The 18567-nt window shown below is 38.1% G+C and overlaps 1 protein-coding gene and 1 pseudogene across 1 annotated transcript in view; both read left to right on the forward strand.

The window, feature by feature from the left end:
* Positions 1-815: 815 nt before the first annotated feature.
* Positions 816-1220, forward strand: LOC141512040 (cytochrome c oxidase subunit 5B, mitochondrial pseudogene; annotated as a pseudogene).
* A 10019-nt stretch (positions 1221-11239) lies between these two features.
* MPP3 (MAGUK p55 scaffold protein 3) overlaps positions 11240-18567 on the forward strand; it is a 43410-nt gene continuing 36082 nt past the window's right edge. The window contains 6 exon segments of the mRNA XM_074223775.1: positions 11240-11361; positions 12564-12648; positions 14166-14284; positions 14833-14910; positions 15414-15494; positions 17372-17509. Coding sequence (XP_074079876.1) covers positions 12624-12648; positions 14166-14284; positions 14833-14910; positions 15414-15494; positions 17372-17509 — 441 coding nt within the window. The 5' untranslated portion in view covers positions 11240-11361; positions 12564-12623.

An 18567-nucleotide genomic window follows, 5' to 3' on the forward strand; every position in this document is an offset into this window, starting at 1 on the left:
GAAAAGAGCAACACAAAAACCCCGAAACCTGAGACATTATCTCCCACATCTCAACAAGCACAAAAGAACCTGACCATAGATACCATGGTGATAAAAAAGATTATGGTTCAAACTCAGAAGAAATGAAGTCAAAACAGCTACTTGTAAAACTTCAAAGAAAAATGTAAAATGATATAAGCCCCAAATATATTTTTGGAAAAACTTAAAAGGACTTAAAAAAACAATAAGAATAGAGTAAAAATTGGAAAGATAAATAATGCAAGAACATTATGAAAAATTGGAAAAAGATGTCCAAAAACTTACTGAAGAAAATAATTTCTTAAAAATTAGAGTTTTCAAGGGGAAAGCTAATGACTGACTTCACAAGCCATCAAGAACATGAAATATTTCATTAGGAAAAACAACTGACCTGGAAAACAGATTAAGGAGAGAGATAATATAAGAATTGTTGGACTACCTGAAAAGTCATGATCAAAAAAAATCTAGATATTATGCTTCAAAAAATATTAAAGACAATTGCTCTGAAGTTCTAAAATTAGTAAAAAAAAATTGAAATTTAAAAATTCCACCTATAACAGCCTGAAAGAGATCCTAAATGAAAATCCATGGGAAGATTATAACTAAGTTTCAAAGCTCCTAGGTCAAACAGAAAATATAATCAACTAGATAGAAACAATTCAAATATTGTGGAGTTACAGTCTAGATAATCCAAGATCTAGCAGCTTCTACATTAAAATCCCAAAGGGCGCTCTTGCCTGGAGGCCTCATTCCGAAAGCAACGCTGCTGGTGAGGGTTGTCTCAGTCGTGATGGCTTCTACTGCGGGGCACCGGGGCCCTAGCGGTCCAGGCCCCGAGGGCCTCCGGTCGGGCCCGGGCAGCTGCGCGCTCAATGTCGAGCAAAGGAGGTATCCCTTCTGATGAGGAGCAGACCACTGGCTTGGAGAGAGAGATTATGATGGCTGCCAGGAATGATTTGGATCCATACAATATTCTAGCCCCAAAGGCAGCTCCAGGAACTAAGGAGGAGTCCAACCTGGTCCCTTCCATCGCTGACAAGCGAATAGTGGGCTGTATCTGTGAAGAGGACAACAGTGCAGTCATCTGGTTCTGGCTTCACAAAGGCGAGAAACAGCGTTGCCCAAACTGTGGAACTCACTACAAGCTGCTACCCCACCAGTTGAGCCACTGAGCCCCAGGACTGTTTACTTGAGATATGTATTGTTTTCTTCCCTTCAATAAAAGGCTAGCCATTTCCCTGGCTCTTCCATAAAAAAAAATCCCAAAGGACAAGAAATATGATGTTTCAAAGATCAAATGAACTGAATTTGCAACAAAAAATAATCTATCCAGCAAAGCTGAGTTTTATGCAAGGGGGAAAATGGATATTTAATGAATTAAAGGACTTTAAGACATTCTTAAGGAAAAGATCAGAACGGAACAGAAAATTTGACTTTCAGATACAAGAATCAGGAAAAATCATAAAAAAAAGTAAGCATGAAAGACTATTTATAAGGGATTAATAATGTTACACTGTTTGCTCTCCTTTATGAGAAAATGAAATTTATAATTCTTAATAATATTATCATTATCAGGGTAGTTAGAATGCAATGTACATAGTTAGAGGGCTTGGGTTTGAGTTGACTATAATAGGATGATCCTAAAAAAATAAAAAGGTGTAGTGAGAGGTAAAATGGAACAAATTATTTCATGCAAAAGAAGTGTGAATGGAGAAAGAAACTTTTACATTGGAGGGGAGGATGGGGTGGTGGGCAGGTAGTAAGGGAACCTCATTCTAATCAGAACTAAGTTAAAGAGGGAATAACATATATCTAGATGAGTACAAAAGTCTTCTTAACTTACAGATAGAAGGGCATAAAGAGAGGATAAGGGAGGGACTCTTAGTAGGGACTCTTAACAGATTATGGAGGCAGTGGTCAGAAATCAGAAGTAAACTAGACTTCTGAGGAAGGATAGGGTAAAAAGAGAGAGATAGAAAAAGTCAGTGAAAATAAATAGGATAAATAAAAATATACAACTAGTATTTAGAACTTTGTGAATGGGTTGAACTCACTAATAAAAGGGAAATATATAGCAAAATGGATAAAAAAAACCCAGAAATTGATAATATAATGTTTACAAAAAACACATTTAAAAATGAATGATATAAATTGAGTAAAATATTTTAAGTGTTGGAGTAGACCTTATTATGCTTCAGCTGATGTAAAAAAAAGCAGGGGTTAGCAATCATATTAGACAAAGTTAGGACATAAATATCTAATAGTTAAATGCAGAAAAGAGAAATATTAAATATATCTTTTTGGGATCATAATGCAATAAAAGCTATATTTAATAAAGAACAATGAAAGATTGAAAATTAATTGGAAACTAAATAGTTACATCTGAAAGAATGAATGGATTAAAGACCAAATCATGGAAACCAAATCATAAAATTATATAATTATATAATAAATTATATAATAAAATTATATAAATACTTTTATTAAATACAATGAGAAAACATACCAAAACTCAAAAGATGCAGCAAAAGTGGCAATCAGAAGAATATTTATGTCTTTAAATACTTAAGACCAATTAAATAAACAGCAGATCAATGAATTGGATATGCAATTTAAAAAAATACTAGAAAAAGAACAAATTTAAAAATCTCCATTTAAACATCTAATTGGAAATCCTAAAAACTAGAGTTGAAGGTAATAAAAATGAATGTAAGAAAACTATTGAAATAATAAATAAAACTAGGAACTGATTGACCCAAAAAAACCCCAATAAAATAGATGACTGGTTAATATGATTTTTTTTTTAAAAAGAGAGAAAAGAAAACCAAATTACTAGTATCAAAAATGAAAAGAATGAATATACCAATAATGCAAATGAAATTAAAACAACTGGTTAAAGTTATTTTGTCCAATCATATAGCAATAAATTTAACAATCCAAATGAAATGGAAGGGTACTTTTAAAATTATAAATAGCTCAGATTAACAGAAAAACCTGTTTTAGAAAAAGAAATTGAACAGGTCATAAATGAACTTTCTAAGAAAAAAATGTTCAGAAACAGATGGATTTACAAGTATATTTTGCCAGATAATCAAAGATCAACTAATTCCAATATAAAATAAATTATTGTGAGTAATAGACAGAGTCCTACCAAATTCCTCTTATGAAACAAATATTGTACTGACACCTAAACCAGAAAGAGCAAAAACACAAAATTTATGGATCAATTTCACTAATGAATATTAATGTAAAATACTAAATAAAATATTAGCTAAGAGAATGCAGCAAAAAATTCACAAAGATTATTCATAGTAACCAAGTGGGATTTATTGAAGGAATGCAATGCTAGTTCAGTATAAGAAAAATTATATACTTAATTGATTATATCAATAACAAAAATCATATTACACCAATAGAAACAGATAAAGTTTTGATAAAATATAATACTTATTCCTATTACAAAAAACACTTGAAAGCATAGTTATAAATGGATTTTCCTTTAAAATAGTAAGAAGCATCTACCTAAAAACTCAGTAAGCATTATCCATAATGGGAACAATTTAAGAAACCTTCCCAATGAGATCAGGAGTGAAGAAAGGATGAAGGGATGGCTAGGTGGCACAGTAGATAGAACACCAGCCCTGGAGTCAGGAGTACCTGAGTTCAAATCCTGCCTCAGACACTTAATTACCTAGCTGTGTGGCCTTTGGCAAGCCACTTAACCCCATTTGCCTTGCAAAATCCTAAAAAAAAAAGAGTGAAGAAAGGATGCCCATTAAAATACTACTCTTATTCTATATTGTAATAGAAATGCTTTCACTAACAATAAGAAAAGAAAAAAGAAATTAAGGGAATAGAATGGGCAATGAAAGAATAAAACAATCTCTTTTTGCAGATATGTGATGATATACTGGAAAATTCTAGAGAATAAACTAAAAATTAGTTGAAATAATAATTTTAATAAAATAAAGCTACATAAATCATCAACATTTCTATATATTACCAACAAAGCCTAGCAAACAGAAATAGTAAGAGATATTTCATTTAAAATAACCATAGATAATATAAAATACCTGGGAGTATACTTGCCAAGATAACCTCAGAAACAACAGGACCATAATTGCAAAACACTTTTAAAACAAAGTCAGATTTAAATTATTGAAAACATAATCATTATTCATGGGTGGGTTGAGCCAGTATAGCAAAAATGACAACTCTTCCTAAATTTATCTACTTATTTGGTGCCATCCCAATTAAACTACCCAAAATTATTTTCTTGAACTAGAAAAAATAAAAAACTCATTTGGAAGAAAAAAAGTCAAGAATATCAGAGGAATTTATGAAAAAAATGTAAAAGAAAGAATACAATAGATACACAATCAGTTGTGGTGAACTTTTCATGACCCCACTGAGTTTATTGGCAAAGATACTGGTATGGTTTGCCAGTTCACTTTACAGATGAGGAGCTGAGGCAAATGAGGTTAAGGGAGTTGCTTAAAGTCATGACTAGTAGGTATCTGAAACTGGATTGAATTCATGAGTTCAAATGATGTTTCCTGATTTCAAGTCCAGTGTTCTATCTTCTTCACCATTTAGCAGCAGTTAAATAACTATAGCAACCTTGTGGTTGATAAATTCAAAGATCTAGACTTTTATTTAAGAATTCACAATTTGGTAAAAATTGCTGGAAAAATGGGAAAGTAGTTTGACAGAGACTTAAAATAGACCATATCTCACATCATTTACCAAAATAAAGTCAAAATGGATACATGATCTAGACTAATAAAAGCACATATCATATTGGAGCATATCACCCATTAGATTTGTGGCTAAGAGAAGAATTTATGAATAAACAAGATAGAGAGCATTGTGGAATATAAACTCAGATAAAGGCTAAACATACAAATATGTAGAGAACGGAGTCAAATTTATAAGACTTTGAATCATTTCCTAATTGAAAGAAGGTCTAAGAATATGAGTGAACAATTTTTAGGAGAAGAAATCAAAACTATATAATAATCACATGAAAAACTGCTCTAAATCGGTTGATATCATCTCACACCTACTAGATTGGATAAAATAATAGAAAAAGGAAATGACAAATGCTGGAGTGGTTTGGGAAAATTGGGACATTAACAGAATTGTGAACTGATGGAAGTTTCTGTCAGCAATTTGGAATTAAGCCCAAAGAATTATAAAATGGTTTGTGCCCTTTGATCCAACAATACCACTATTAGGTCTATTTCCCAAGATGATTAAGGAAAAAGGAAAATAATCTATATGTTCTAAAATATTTATAACAACTTTCTTTGTGGTAGCAAAGTATTGGAAATTAAAGTGATGCCCATCAATTTGGAAATGGCTGAACAAGTTGTGATAAGTGATTGTGATGTAAAAATATCATGCTGTAAGAAATGAAAGATAAGTTGTTTACAGAAAATAAAAACCATGGAAAGACTAGCCTGAAATAATGTAGAGTGAAATGAGCAGAACCAAGAGAATGTTGTACATGGTAACATAAATATTTTTTGAAAGTGACTGAATGACTAAGCTATTCTACTTAATATGATCGTTCAGATCAGCTATGAAGGAAAATTCCATTCATCTCCAGAGAAAGAACTGATAGATGGAAATATATGTTGCATGATTCCATACATTTTATGTATGTATGTATAAACATTTTATATATGTATATACATTTATAAAATGTTGACCTCCAATGTGGGATTGGGAGGAGGGAGGAAATTTGGAACTCAAAATATAACAAAAATTAATTAATTCATTAATTATAAAAAAGAAAACTATACCTTAACTTTGCCGAACATCTTGAAAATTCCAGGAAAAGGACTTGCAGGATGCAGGATGTAAGCTTTGCACATGCATTTTTGTGTGTGTGATTAAAATGGCTTTTATTAAGATATCTTTTTTTGGGGGGTTATTTATTTTTATATTATTGCAATAAGTGAGAGTGAACATAAATCCCTCTCCCTCCAAAAAAGAGAAACCTCAGGAATAGTGAGAGAGAAAGAGAAGTGTACTTCAGTCTGTGTTCAGATTCCAATGGCTCTGTCTCTGGAATGAGTTGCCTTCTTTATCATAAGTCCACCAGAGAAGTTGCTTGACTATTTTTCACACAGATGCTATTACTAGCTGTATTTCCCTCTACCCTATTCTTCCTCATTCTTATTTATTCTATTATTTCTCTTCTTTCACCCTGTCTCTGCTCAGAAGTGTATTGTATCTGAGTACCCTCTTCCATGATCTTCCCTCTCTTCTATCACCTACTCCCCCTTCCCTCACCTCCTTTCCCCTTATCCCATCCCTTTCCTCTCATTTTTCTCTATGGTAAGATAGATTTCTATATCCTCTTAAGTGTGTATACTATTTCCTCTTTGAGCCATTTCTGATGAGAATAAAGTTTGCTGGTTTGCCCTGGCCCAGCTGAACCGTGCTGTGGCTGTGGCTCACTCATTCCCCCTTGCCTTTCCCTGTTCTACTCCATTGAAAAAGCTTTTTCTTGACTCACTTATGTGAAATATCTTAGCCTCTTCTTCCTCTCCTTTCCTTTCCTCCCAGTACTTTCCATTATCATCCACTGACTCTATTTTATTACTATATTATACCATTATATTCAGCTCCTTCCTGTGCCTTGTCTATATATGTTTCTTCTAACTGCTCTTATGAATGAGAAAGTTAATATGAATTATCAGTACCTTCTTCCCATGTGGGAATGCAAACAATTCAACATCATTAAGTTCCTTATTAGTCCTTCTCGTTCACCCCCTCCATGGTACACCTGATTCCTATACTTGAAAATCAAACTTTCTGTTCAGCTCTAGTTGTTTCAGTAGGAAAGTTTGAAATTCCCCTGCTTCATTGAAAGTTCATCTTTTCCCCTGAAAGAGGATGTTCTCTTTTGCTGGTTAGTTGATTCTCGGTTGTAAACCAAGATCTTTTGCCTTCCAGAATATCATATTCCAAGCCCTATGAGCCCTTAATGTAGATGCTGCCAAACCTATGTAATCCTGATTATAGAACCATTGTAGTTGAATTGTTTGTTTCTGGCAGCTTTTTGGTATTTTCTCTTTGACTTGGGAGTTTTGGAATTTGACTATAATATTCCTGAAGTTTTTCTTTTCAGATCTCTTTCAGGAGGTGACTGGTGAATTCCCTCAATTTCTATTTTACCCTCTGCTTCTAGGATCTAAGGGCAATTTTTCTGTATTATTTCTTGAAAAATGAAGTCTAGGCTCTTTTCCTGGTATTGATCTTCAGGTAGTCCTAATCAATTATCTCTCCTGGAATTGTTTTCGAGGTCAGTTGCTTTTCCAATGAGATATTTCACATTTTCTTCTAATTTTTGGTTCTTTTAGTACAGTTTTATTTCTTCTCGATTTCTCACAAAGTCATCAGCTTCCTTTAGTTCCATTCTACATTTGAAGGAGTTATTTTCTTCAGAGAGCTTTTTAAAATCTCCTTTTCCAGCTGGCTAATTCTGCTTTTTAAGCATCTTCTCCTCATTTGCCATTTGTATTGCTTTTCCCATTTGGCTTAAACTGGTTTTTAATATTTTATTTTCTTCAGTATTTTTTGTATTTCTTTCACCAATCTACTGACTTGGTCCTCATGATTTATCTGAATTGCTCTCATTTCTCTTCCCAACTTTTCCTCTTCCTCCCTGAATTGCTTTTCAAAGTCTTTTTTAAGCTCATCCATAGCCTAAGCCCATTTTCTAGTTCTCTTGGAGGTTTTGAATACAGAAGCTTTGACTTTGATATATTCTGCATATATATTTTGACCCTCCATGGAATCAAAGTAATTTTCTATGGTCAGATTCTTCTTTTTCTGTTGTTTATTTATTTCCTCAGTCTATGACTGATTTACCACACTTCCAAGGCTTTGGGTCTTTTTTGGGACACCCCTACTGGGACCTTAATTTCTCCAATGTCTTATGAGACTGCTCCTCTTGCCTATACTCTAGTGTGTGGACATCACAGGCCCTCCCCTCTGCCCTGGAGCTGTGAGGAGGGTCCCTGGTCTACTATGGTATTATGGGGCCCAGACTGCAACCTGGATCTGAGTGTGGACAAACAGCAGAATCCTGCCCCAGGGAAAGCAGAGGGACCTCTGCAGTCTCCCCTGACCCCCTTATTTCTGTGGGCTGGAAGTTCTGGAAGTGCTGGGTATCTTCCCCAATTCCCACTGCAAGCTCTCACCACAGGGTTGTTCTGAAGCCGGAGCTCCACTCACTCTGGTGAAACAGAGTTCTCTCACTATCCCTTCAGGCTCTCCCTGGTGATCCCTGGGCCACCCCCCTGCCATGGACCCAGGCACCCCCAGGCACCCAGGTGCTTCAAGGGGCTGCTCCTGTAAGGCTGGAGCTAGTTTGCTCTGGCCCAGCTGCACTACGCTGTGGCTCTTTCCAACTCCCAATCCAGTGAAACAAACCTTTCCTGCAAATCTTCTAAGTTGTCTTGGACTGGGAAATTGTATCACTCAATCTTTCTGTGGTTCTGCCCCTCCGCCCCTTTGGCTAGAGTCATGATTTGATGGCTTTTGGATTTTTTGGGGGAATGAGTTTCCAGGAATTCCTGCCTTCAAGCTGCCATCTTGGCTCTGCTCGCACGTGTACTTTTTAAGTTTGAATCCACTTTCCCCTGGACTTTGTATGCACTAGTGGGAGAGTATGTTACAGACTTATAGGGGAATGATTTATACCACCTGTTCTTCCTATACCACTTTAGTAAAAGATCCCTTCTAAAAGTTAGTTAATTCCAGCTGTCTAAATGATAACAACCAATAATAATGGAGATTGCACACCAGTGGACTTGTGAGGTATAGCTATTCAGGAGTCTGTAGAATCCTGAGGGGATAAGAAGCTTTGGGAACCTTATCCACCAGAGTAAGTGGGGATTAGGAGAGGAACATAGTGTCTAGATTAGGAAAAGATGGTCTTGCTATACTTTGCTTTGGTCAATCTAGGCCTGGAATATTATGAGTTATGAGCACATTAAGACTTTGACTTTCTCTGTGTCTTTGTCTCTGTATCTTTGTCTCTGTGTATTCCTTTCTCTTTAATTGCCATGCTCTAGAATTAAAAAAGCTGATATTTGGCCAGTCTTAGCTTCAGTTTGTCATTAATATTACTATTGACTTTAAAATTTTTTGGCAAAGTTCTTTTTTATACTTATTTTTTATTATTATTTAGGAAATTAGAAAAAGAGAAGATTGAGGGAACACATGAATATTTGAATGGCTGTTACGGGGAAAGGGAGTAAACTTGTTCTGGTCATTCCCAAGGGTCAAAACTAGGAGTGGTTGGTAGTAGTGGCAAAGAAATATATGAAAACCTCTGAACAGTTAGAGCCATTCAAAAGTAAAAGGAATTGTTTTAGGAGAGGGAAAATTCCATTTAAATGAAAAAAAATTCAAGTTGGAGAAGACACTATCAGTAGGCTGATGGTCTTTCATTTTGTAAGAAGACCAATAACATCACAAGAGTACTGTTTTGATTTGTAAGTGAATTGGATTTAAGTGAGGTAGAGCTTGACAAAGTTGGAATGGAGAGTCTTTTTGCTTAGGTGGGTGTTGAACTAAATGTTCTTTGAGGTCTCTTATGCCTCAGGAATTCTATGTCATGCCAACCACAGTTTGGGGGATTATTTTTATCTTCCCATATCATTCTCCACTGATTCTCACTCAGTTTCTTCTTTTTTTTTTAAAAAATATGGCATCTGTGAGCTTAGGGATACTAATTAAGGTATGTGTTACTGAATGTTTTACAACTGGAACTCAGAAAAAATGTAAACAGGACTTAATTTCCGGTTTTACTATCACTTTCTCAAATCTATACAGTCAACAAAGCTGGGGCAGCTAGGTAGCGTAGTGGATAGAACACTGGTCTTGGAGTCTGGAGGATACGATTATGAATCCAACCTCAGACACTTACTAGCTGTGTGACCTTGGGCAAATCACTTAATCCTGATTGCCTCACATCCAGAGTCATCTCCAGTCATTGTGATTCATATCTGGTTACTGGATCCAGATGGTTCTGGAGGAATAAGTGAGACTGGTGACTAAGCACAGCATCTCCTCATTCAAATCAAATTCATGTGCTTGTCATGGCATCATCTCCCTGATGTCATGGTCCTCTTGGAGAAGGAAGGACAAAAAAAAATTTCAGCCAACAAAACACGGAGCTCTTTGTAGTAGTAGTGCTTGCCGATTTCCAGGTATAAATGGTCACATTGAAAAGTTACACTCCTGCCTCTTTCCCATGAACATTATTATTGGAGTAGTCTTTCTATCTTCAGGATACTCCCCAAATGTGCTCTCTTAAGGACTCCAGTCCTGTTGATTTTACTTACCTCCACCTTATCTTCCATCCAAATTCTTCTTTGCTTTCCTTCCAACACTACCTCATTGTAGTCCTTGGGTACCTTTGTGTCTGACTAAACATCTTTTGGTGGGAGGGACCCTACTCAACTTTCCTGCCACAGATTCTGGATGCTTTCCTAGATACTATATTCCTTTTCTTCCTAAACACACATCACACTCCAGCTCCTGGTACCCTCCCTGCTCGCTTCCCTCCCCAGAACATCTATTCCCTCCCTCCAGAACACTGCTCCACCCCCCTCCACATATCCACACATCCACCTGCTCTAAGGATGCTTCTCTACCTCCATCCTAACAGCACATATATACCTTATAATTCCCTGACATTTACTCCATTCACACCTCAATGCACACATCCTCTAGCCCCCAGGGGTTCTCTTTCCAAGCCCTCCTCCATGTTCTCTCTTCCATTTTTTTCACGTCTTTCTCCCCTTAAGCCCTGTCTCCCCTCAGCCCCATCCCCACACAAACAGACATAAATAGGATGATAAAATTAGATTCTAGTTTTGAGTCAGTCTGACCCAAATGAGCTGAGAAAAGGCTTGAAGAAATCGGGCTTTCTGGGGCCAGATGTGAGGGGAGGCAGGGAAGAGTATTGTGAGGAAAGATCGTTCCTAGCTTAAGCAAGGGAGGGCTGGGGATGAGGCAGTGAGTGTATTGAGGGAGAGAGGGCAGAGAATACCGGTGAGCTGGCCAGAGAGGAAAGATGGGGCGAGCTATAGGGGCGGCGCCTCGGACTGGGGGGAATCAGATCCATCTCCGAGTGTTCAGTTCATCTCTTTCTCCTCCTCCACCCACACGCTACACGACGGCGGCAGCGCAGGGAGGAGCCAGGGAAGGCGGAGCAAGAGGCTGGAACGGCCTGGGCAAGAGAGCGGCCCCAGCTTTTGGACAGCATCCCCAGGCGCCTGGACCCGGGACCCTGTTTGACAGAGCTCCAAACTAAGGGTAGGTAAAGACCCCGGTGGGGGGACTTGAGAGACGAGGGAGTCTTCCAGGGGTACAGGAGAACATTAGAGGGTCTGGGGAGAGTGGGGCGTAAGGGCCAGCAGTGCCCGATCCTCACCCTATCCACATCCCCAGTTTCATAGAGAGCTTGCAGCTCAAAGAGCCCCTTGCTTGGAGCTGAGCGCTGAGATCCTTTCCGCTCTGGACCCCGAGGAACCCCGTGTTCCTTTCCTCTAAAGCACACTCCTTTCTCTCAATCTTTTTTTCTCCCCACTACCCTAGCATCCATCCTTTCCCAGGCCCTCCCTATGACAACCGCTAGGACTCTTATTCTCCTTCCTACAACCTCTTCCTGGTTACAGGTTTTCTTTCTCATCACCAAACCCCAAAGATATATGGACTTTCCAGTATCACCCAGGGAAGAGTTGATCTGAATGGGAACTTTGGGATGGGGGTCTGAAGGAAGACTGGAGTGGAGGTACACCCATCACTGAGGTCCAGATGGTTGTGTGTTGGCTGGTAGGGAGTCAGAAGGTACCATTCCCCTCCTCCTTTCCATCCTCCCCAAGAAGGAATATTACTGCCACTCAGTTCTTGAGGGCTATTAGTGGTAGAATTCTGGGTTGGATGAATCATTGGTTTGATTTAGCCTAACAGTTCTCATGTTTTGTATTCTCCCTTCATCCTGGAGCCTAGGGAATTGGGGGAGGGGAAAAGAAGTGGAAGGAAGGAATGTCATGGTAAACATTCAGCAAATACTTGTTGATTATGACTGATTGACCTAGGGCAGGAGGGTACCTTAGGAAACAGGGAAGAGGGAGGGATAGTATCTCTATAGAGGAGAACACTGAATGGTCAGCCAGGAAACGAATGAACTTCTCTGAGCCCAAGCCCATTATAAAGAAACCAAATAAAATTTCATTGTCAGAGAACCATTGAAAGTTAATGTGAGCAGTCTCATCAGTGCCCTTCATTTTACAGAGAAGGAAACTGAGGCTCTAGAGAAGAAGTGATTGACCCAAGGTCACACCAAGCCTGAGATCACCAGTGATTTCCTCCAGCCTGAGTCACCTCAATGATCTATTTCCCAACCATTCAAAAAGAACTGAACTTGAATATAGACACTTAACTAGTAACTGACTCAGTGAATGCTGGAGAGAAGATAGAATTACTACTTCATCCTCCTTCCTTCTCTCCCTTAGGTTAGGCAGTAGAAGAAGAATCCTTGATTCAACCAAAAAGTTTCCTTTGAAAGGACAAGCATGCCAGTGCTGTCTGAGGATTCAGGTGAGTCTCTGTCCCAGTGCCCATGGGATTAGGGGTGGAAAGAAATTAGGCAGTAAATAACGGTGGAAACTCTATACCTCTATACCTCCCCTACTCCCAATGCCCCAGTCTTATCCTAGTCTGCTGGTCTGTGCCTCAGTAAAATGTAGGGGTTGGACCCCTTCCAGCTTTAAATTTATGATCCTATGAGGGTTTCCTTGGGCAGCTGAGTAGCACAGTAGAGTGCCAGGTCTGGAGTCCACAAGTTCATCTTTTTGAGTTCAAATTTGGCCTCAGATATTTAATGTCTGTGTGAACTTGGGCAAATCCTTAACTCTGTTTGCCTCAGGTTCATCATCTGTAAAATGAACTGGAGAAGGAAATGGCAAACCAGTCCAGTGTTTGCTGAGAAAACCCCAAATGGGGTCACAAAGCATGGGGTACAACTGGAATGACTTAACAACAATACGAGTGTCCTCAGATTTAAGTTTAGACAAAAAGCCTGGAGAGAGAGCAATAAGTTAGAAAATATTTTCCAGGCTTAATTTGGGGAAATAACCTCATATAAAATGTTTACAGATTAAGTTGTTATAGACTAATTTGGGACCTGCCCCTGCCCTACCCTGAAGCTCCCCACTCATTGATTGGATTGTATGCTTGTCTTTCTAAATAGATGTCTCAACCCAATTAAATAAGGTTAGTGTTAGTTAAATAGAGATGTTTCTTAAAATAATAGCATCAATTCTTGCTATAGCTTAAGTAATATGTAATTGTCCAAAGCCTTTTTGCACTGTGAAGTCTTATATGGTACATTTAAAAATTTTATGCTATTAAAAGGAAAACCCCAGGTCACCATGAAAAATTACCTAAAGAGTTCAATGTCAGAGGATTTTTGGGTTCAAATACTTTGCCAATTATTACATTACCCAAGTTACTTTGGATAAGTCCTATCTTCTGACTCTTAGTTTTCTTATGTAAAAAATTGGACTGGATGACTTCCAAAGTTCCATATATATATATATATATATATATATATATAGATAGATAGATATATAGATATAGATATATATATACATATATATATATATTTTGGTAAGGCATTTGGGGTTAAGTAACTTGCCCAGGGTGTAACATAGCTGGAAGTATCACTAGGATCCTCTTGAGTACAGGGCTTTATCCACTGGGCTGCCTAGCTGCCCTTCCTTTCTATCTTTAAATTGTATAATTCTGAACTTCTTAAGATAGTAAGTTCCCATTCCAGTTTTTTTGTTTTATTAAAGATTTTATTTATTGTGAGTTTTACAATTTTTCCCCCATCTTACTTCCCTCCTCCCCCCCCACAGAAAGCAATCTGTCAGTCTTTACTTTGTTTCCATGTTGTACATTGATCCAAATTGAGTGTGATGAGAGAGAAATCATATCCTTAAGGAAGAAACAAAAAGTATAAGAGATAACAAGATCAGACAAGAACATATCTGTATTTCCATTCCAGTTTTCATTTCTTATCTGCCTCGTGTTTTCTTTTCCCTTTTCCTCAGGGTTGCATGAAACCCTGGCCCTTTTGACCTCTCAGCTCAGACCAGACTCCAACCATAAAGAAGAGATGGGGTTCTTGAGAGATGTCTTCAGTGAGAAAAGCCTCAGTTACTTAATGAAGGTAAGCTTCTGTTTCATCTCCATTTTCCATTTTCTTTCATACATAATATAAGTCCCCAAGGGCAGGGGAGATTTTATTTTTTTCCCTTTCTTCAAACAAATTTTAATTATCTTTTTATTAAAAATTGTTTTCAATCGATGACAATCCACCTTTTCTCCCTTTAGTCTCCTCCCATTGAGAAACAAGAACAAACAAAACCTCTGTTACAAATATGAGGGTATTTCATTTTTGTACCTCCCAGGACATACCATATAGGAGTTACTCAATAAATGTTTATTCAGTTCAATTTCATTTGGTCCACTTAGAATTTCCAGATATCTTTGCTCCATGAAGGTCATTCCATCCATTCCTCTGACTCCAGGAAGTTTTGTTCATCCCCTGGCTTGGAAAAAGAGTAGTCTGTTGTGTTGCAGAGTCACTAACCTCATGACTAATAACATGCTTTTGGGGACCAGATTATAGTTCTTTCTCCCCCAAAACCTTGGGGAAGGCTTGGGGAGTTAACTGAGTTTACATTCATTATCCAGAAACCCCATTTGTCATTTCAGATTCATGAGAAACTGCGCTATTATGAGAGGCAGAGCCCAACTCCAGTTCTACATAGTGCCACAGCTCTTGCAGAGGATGTAAGTATCCCCTCTGACAGATTTCCACTCTCAGTATTGGGGGCCATGCTGTCTTTAACCTGGTGGGTATTCACACTGGAAACTAAAAGGCCCAGAATGCCTTTCTTCCCTTTGCTTCTCTGCTTTTGACTTTCTTTTTGGTCTTGCACAAAATACTTAACCTGCAATGAGTTTGCTCATCTCAGAAATGAAAGGATTCTACTAGTTGACCTTAAGATGTTATCTATTCATAGTAGCTGAGAGTTGAGTTCTAGGTCTTGCTTCTTCCCCTAGCTTGCTCAGTAACAATAGATAAATTATTCCCCCTCTGTTTCTTTGTAAAGTGGGGACCTCTTGGTTGTGCAGTTGCTTTGAGGCTGGACCATGGGTCAAAAGTCCCAGGAGCATCTATTTAGATCAAGAAACTGCTTAGAAATAGTTGGGAAAAAAAACCTATCCTGAGTTGGAAATTGATTAATATTCAACTTATTCCCTTTTGCTTCTGGTATTCTGTCTCTGTTAAGGTAATAGAAGAGCTACAAGCTGCATCAGTCCACAGTGATGAGAGGGAGCTGCTCCAGCTGCTGTCCACTCCGCATCTCAGGGTATTGACCCCTGGCATTTCTCAGTCCTGGCCCAGATATATTTTTTAATGACATTGATGCATTTTGTTTTGATGCAACAAACACCGCCCCCCCCACTCAAATTTAATTCCCTCTCTATCTTTCCCTCTTCTTATTATTACCTATTTTCCCCTTTTCTCATCTTCATTCTCCCCTCCTCTTATTCTTCTGTCCCTTAATACCCCCTCCTATCTCTCCACTCCTTTTTTTATCTCTCTACTTCTCCTCTATTTATTTTATTTTTTAAAAAATTTTATTTATTTAAGGCAGTGGGGTTAAGTGATTTGCCCAAGGTCACACAGCTAGGCAATTATTAAGTGTCTGAGGTTGAATTTGAACTCAGGTCCACCTGACTCCAAGGCTGGTGCTCTATTTACTGTATCACCTAACTACCCCACCCCCTCTTTTTAACTCCCATTCTCCTTCCTCTCAAATTTAACAAGCATTTTTAGAAAGTATTTTCCCTAAAAAGGTTTATTGATTGGTAAAAGAAAGAAAGCATCAATCAGTCAACAACATTTATGAAGCACTTTCTGTATGCAAGGCTGGGTGTTGCAGTAGATAGCGTATCAGACCTGGAGTTAGGAAGATATAAATTCAAATCTAGCCTCAGACATTTGCTAGCTATGTAACTCTGAGTAAGTCTCTTAACCCCTCTTTGCCTCAGTTCCTCTTATGTAAAATGGAGATACACTGGAGAAGGACATGACAAACCACTCCAGTATTTTTGCAAAGAAATCTCCAATGGGGTCATGAAGAATGGGAAACTGAAAGGACTGAATAACAGCAACAATGTGCAAGACACTGGGGATACAAAAATGAAGGATGGAATCATCCTTGCATCCTTTAACTGTAAAAATATGACATTTAACCAGAATTGTGTTGCTTCTCCATGATGTTTTTATTTACATTCTTGTAATTATTGTGCATTGGCAAAGAGTATTTCCTTATCGCTGATGAAATTAGTGATGAAATCACAGGTTTGGTTTTAAAAAAATCATTTTATACGTATTGTTCTGCAAGTTACTTGCAAGTCTTAGTGTTTTATGGCAACTCTCTCAGACTTAAATTATAGAGAGGTACCAATTTGCATTAGTTGAGGAATTTTTCTCATCTGGGAATTCCAAAGAAATCACAACTCTCCAATCCCTAATTATACTGTTGGTTGTTTTCTTTGTTCCTTATAAGCTTCATCCAAATCTTCCTTTGCATTGTTCCCATCCATCATGACTTATGGTATAATTATATCCCATTAAATCCATATAGCATAATTTGTTCAGCCATTCCCCAGCTGCTGGGCATGTATTTTATTTCTTATTTTTAAAAAAATTGCAGGGGCGTCTAGGTGGCATAGTGGATAAAGCACCGGCTCTGGAGTCAGGAGTACCTGGGTTCAAATCCGGTCTCAGACACTTAATAATTACCTAGCTGTGTGGCCTTGGGCAAGCCACTTAACCCTGTTTGCCTTGCAAAAAAAACCCTAAAAAAGTTATATGTAAATGCTATTATCATTTTAAAAACAAACCCCCCCCCCAAAACTTAACCCCATTGCCCTGCAAAAACCTAAAAAACAAAAACAAAAAAAATTGCAGCTAATTCTCAACTCATGTGATTTTTGTGTGATGTAGTTAATGTCTTATAGGGAGAAAAAGCCACAGCCATGTGCAAGGACTACCCTGACTTTGTAAGGGACATTTCTGTCTGGCAGCCTCCCTGGGAGAGTTTGCCATGCTGATAGTTTTCTGATGGGTCTGTGTGCAGTCAGCCTTCTAAGACCTCCATCTTTTAATAACTGTAGCTCTGCAGCAGCTGCTTCAGGGCTGTCATCTTTCTCATTGGCTTTTCTTGGTCTTCTACAGGCCGTGCTCATGGTACATGATACTGTTGCTCAGAAGAATTTTGATCCTGTTCTTCCCCCTCTACCTGACAATATTGAGGAGGATTTTAACGAGGAGTCGGTGAAAATTGTCCGTCTGGTGAAAAACAAGGAACCTCTGGTATGTATAGTGCATCCTTTCTCCCATTCTCTCATTATACTCTCTTTAATTCCTCTTTCTCCATCCTTTCATATTCCTCTTTATTTTCTCTTATATTTCTTTTTTCTGCTTCTCATATCCCATCTCCCCATAATCCTCTCTCCCTCTCCTCTGGCCTCATCCCTTCCTTTCCTCTCCCATCTTCCACCCCCTCCAGTTCACTCATCTTTCCTTCTCAATCTTCCATTCCCTTTCTTCTCATTTCTCCATCCTTTCTTCTTCTCAGTTCCCATCTTCTTTTCCTCTTATTTTCTCCTCTTCTTATCTCCCCATCCTCCTCTTTTATCATTCACCTCCCCCCCCCCCAATTCTCCCTCCTCTTATTCCCTGCCTCATCTCCCTTTCTCTCATTTCTCTGTTCTGGCTTCCTCCTTCCCCTCCATCTTCCATCCTTCTTTCCTCTCATTCTCTTCCACTCACCTAGTAAATTGGTGGTTGGTTTTTCTGTTCCCTTCTTTGAAATATCAGAAGTCACTTTACTTGCCAAGCCCCCATCATCAATCCTTCAAATACATTTGAGAAAATATAGAACCTTGGCCATCCCTCTTCACTTGAACCAAAATGATTGTTCACTCTGGCTAAAAATTGTTCTCCTGCTAAAAAAAGTTTTGTGCCATGTTATGGTGAGAGCCTGGCCTGGGATTCAGGGGTGGGGACTGGGTTCTAGCTCCAGTTCAGCTATGTTGCCTGATGATGATTATAGACATATTACTTAGCTAGAGAGATAGAGATCTCTCCTGTCTTTCAGTTTTCTCTCTTGGAAAATGGAAATAACACCTGTTCTACCTATCTCATAGGGATGAGAAATAAGATAATAGATATGAAAACATCCACCAGAGATTTTTAATCTATACTCTATAAACTTTAATTATAGATAATTTTACTTACTTATGGTTGATTTCCTTTGTAATCCAATGGATTTTATCATATGCATTTAAAAAGCTTATTTTGAGAAGAGGACCACAGGCTTCTCCAACCTATCTAAGGGATTCATGGCACACAAAAATGTTGAAATTCTC

The sequence above is a fragment of the Macrotis lagotis genome, chromosome 2, assembly GCF_037893015.1.
Source record: "Macrotis lagotis isolate mMagLag1 chromosome 2, bilby.v1.9.chrom.fasta, whole genome shotgun sequence".
Taxonomy (NCBI): domain Eukaryota; kingdom Metazoa; phylum Chordata; class Mammalia; order Peramelemorphia; family Peramelidae; genus Macrotis; species Macrotis lagotis.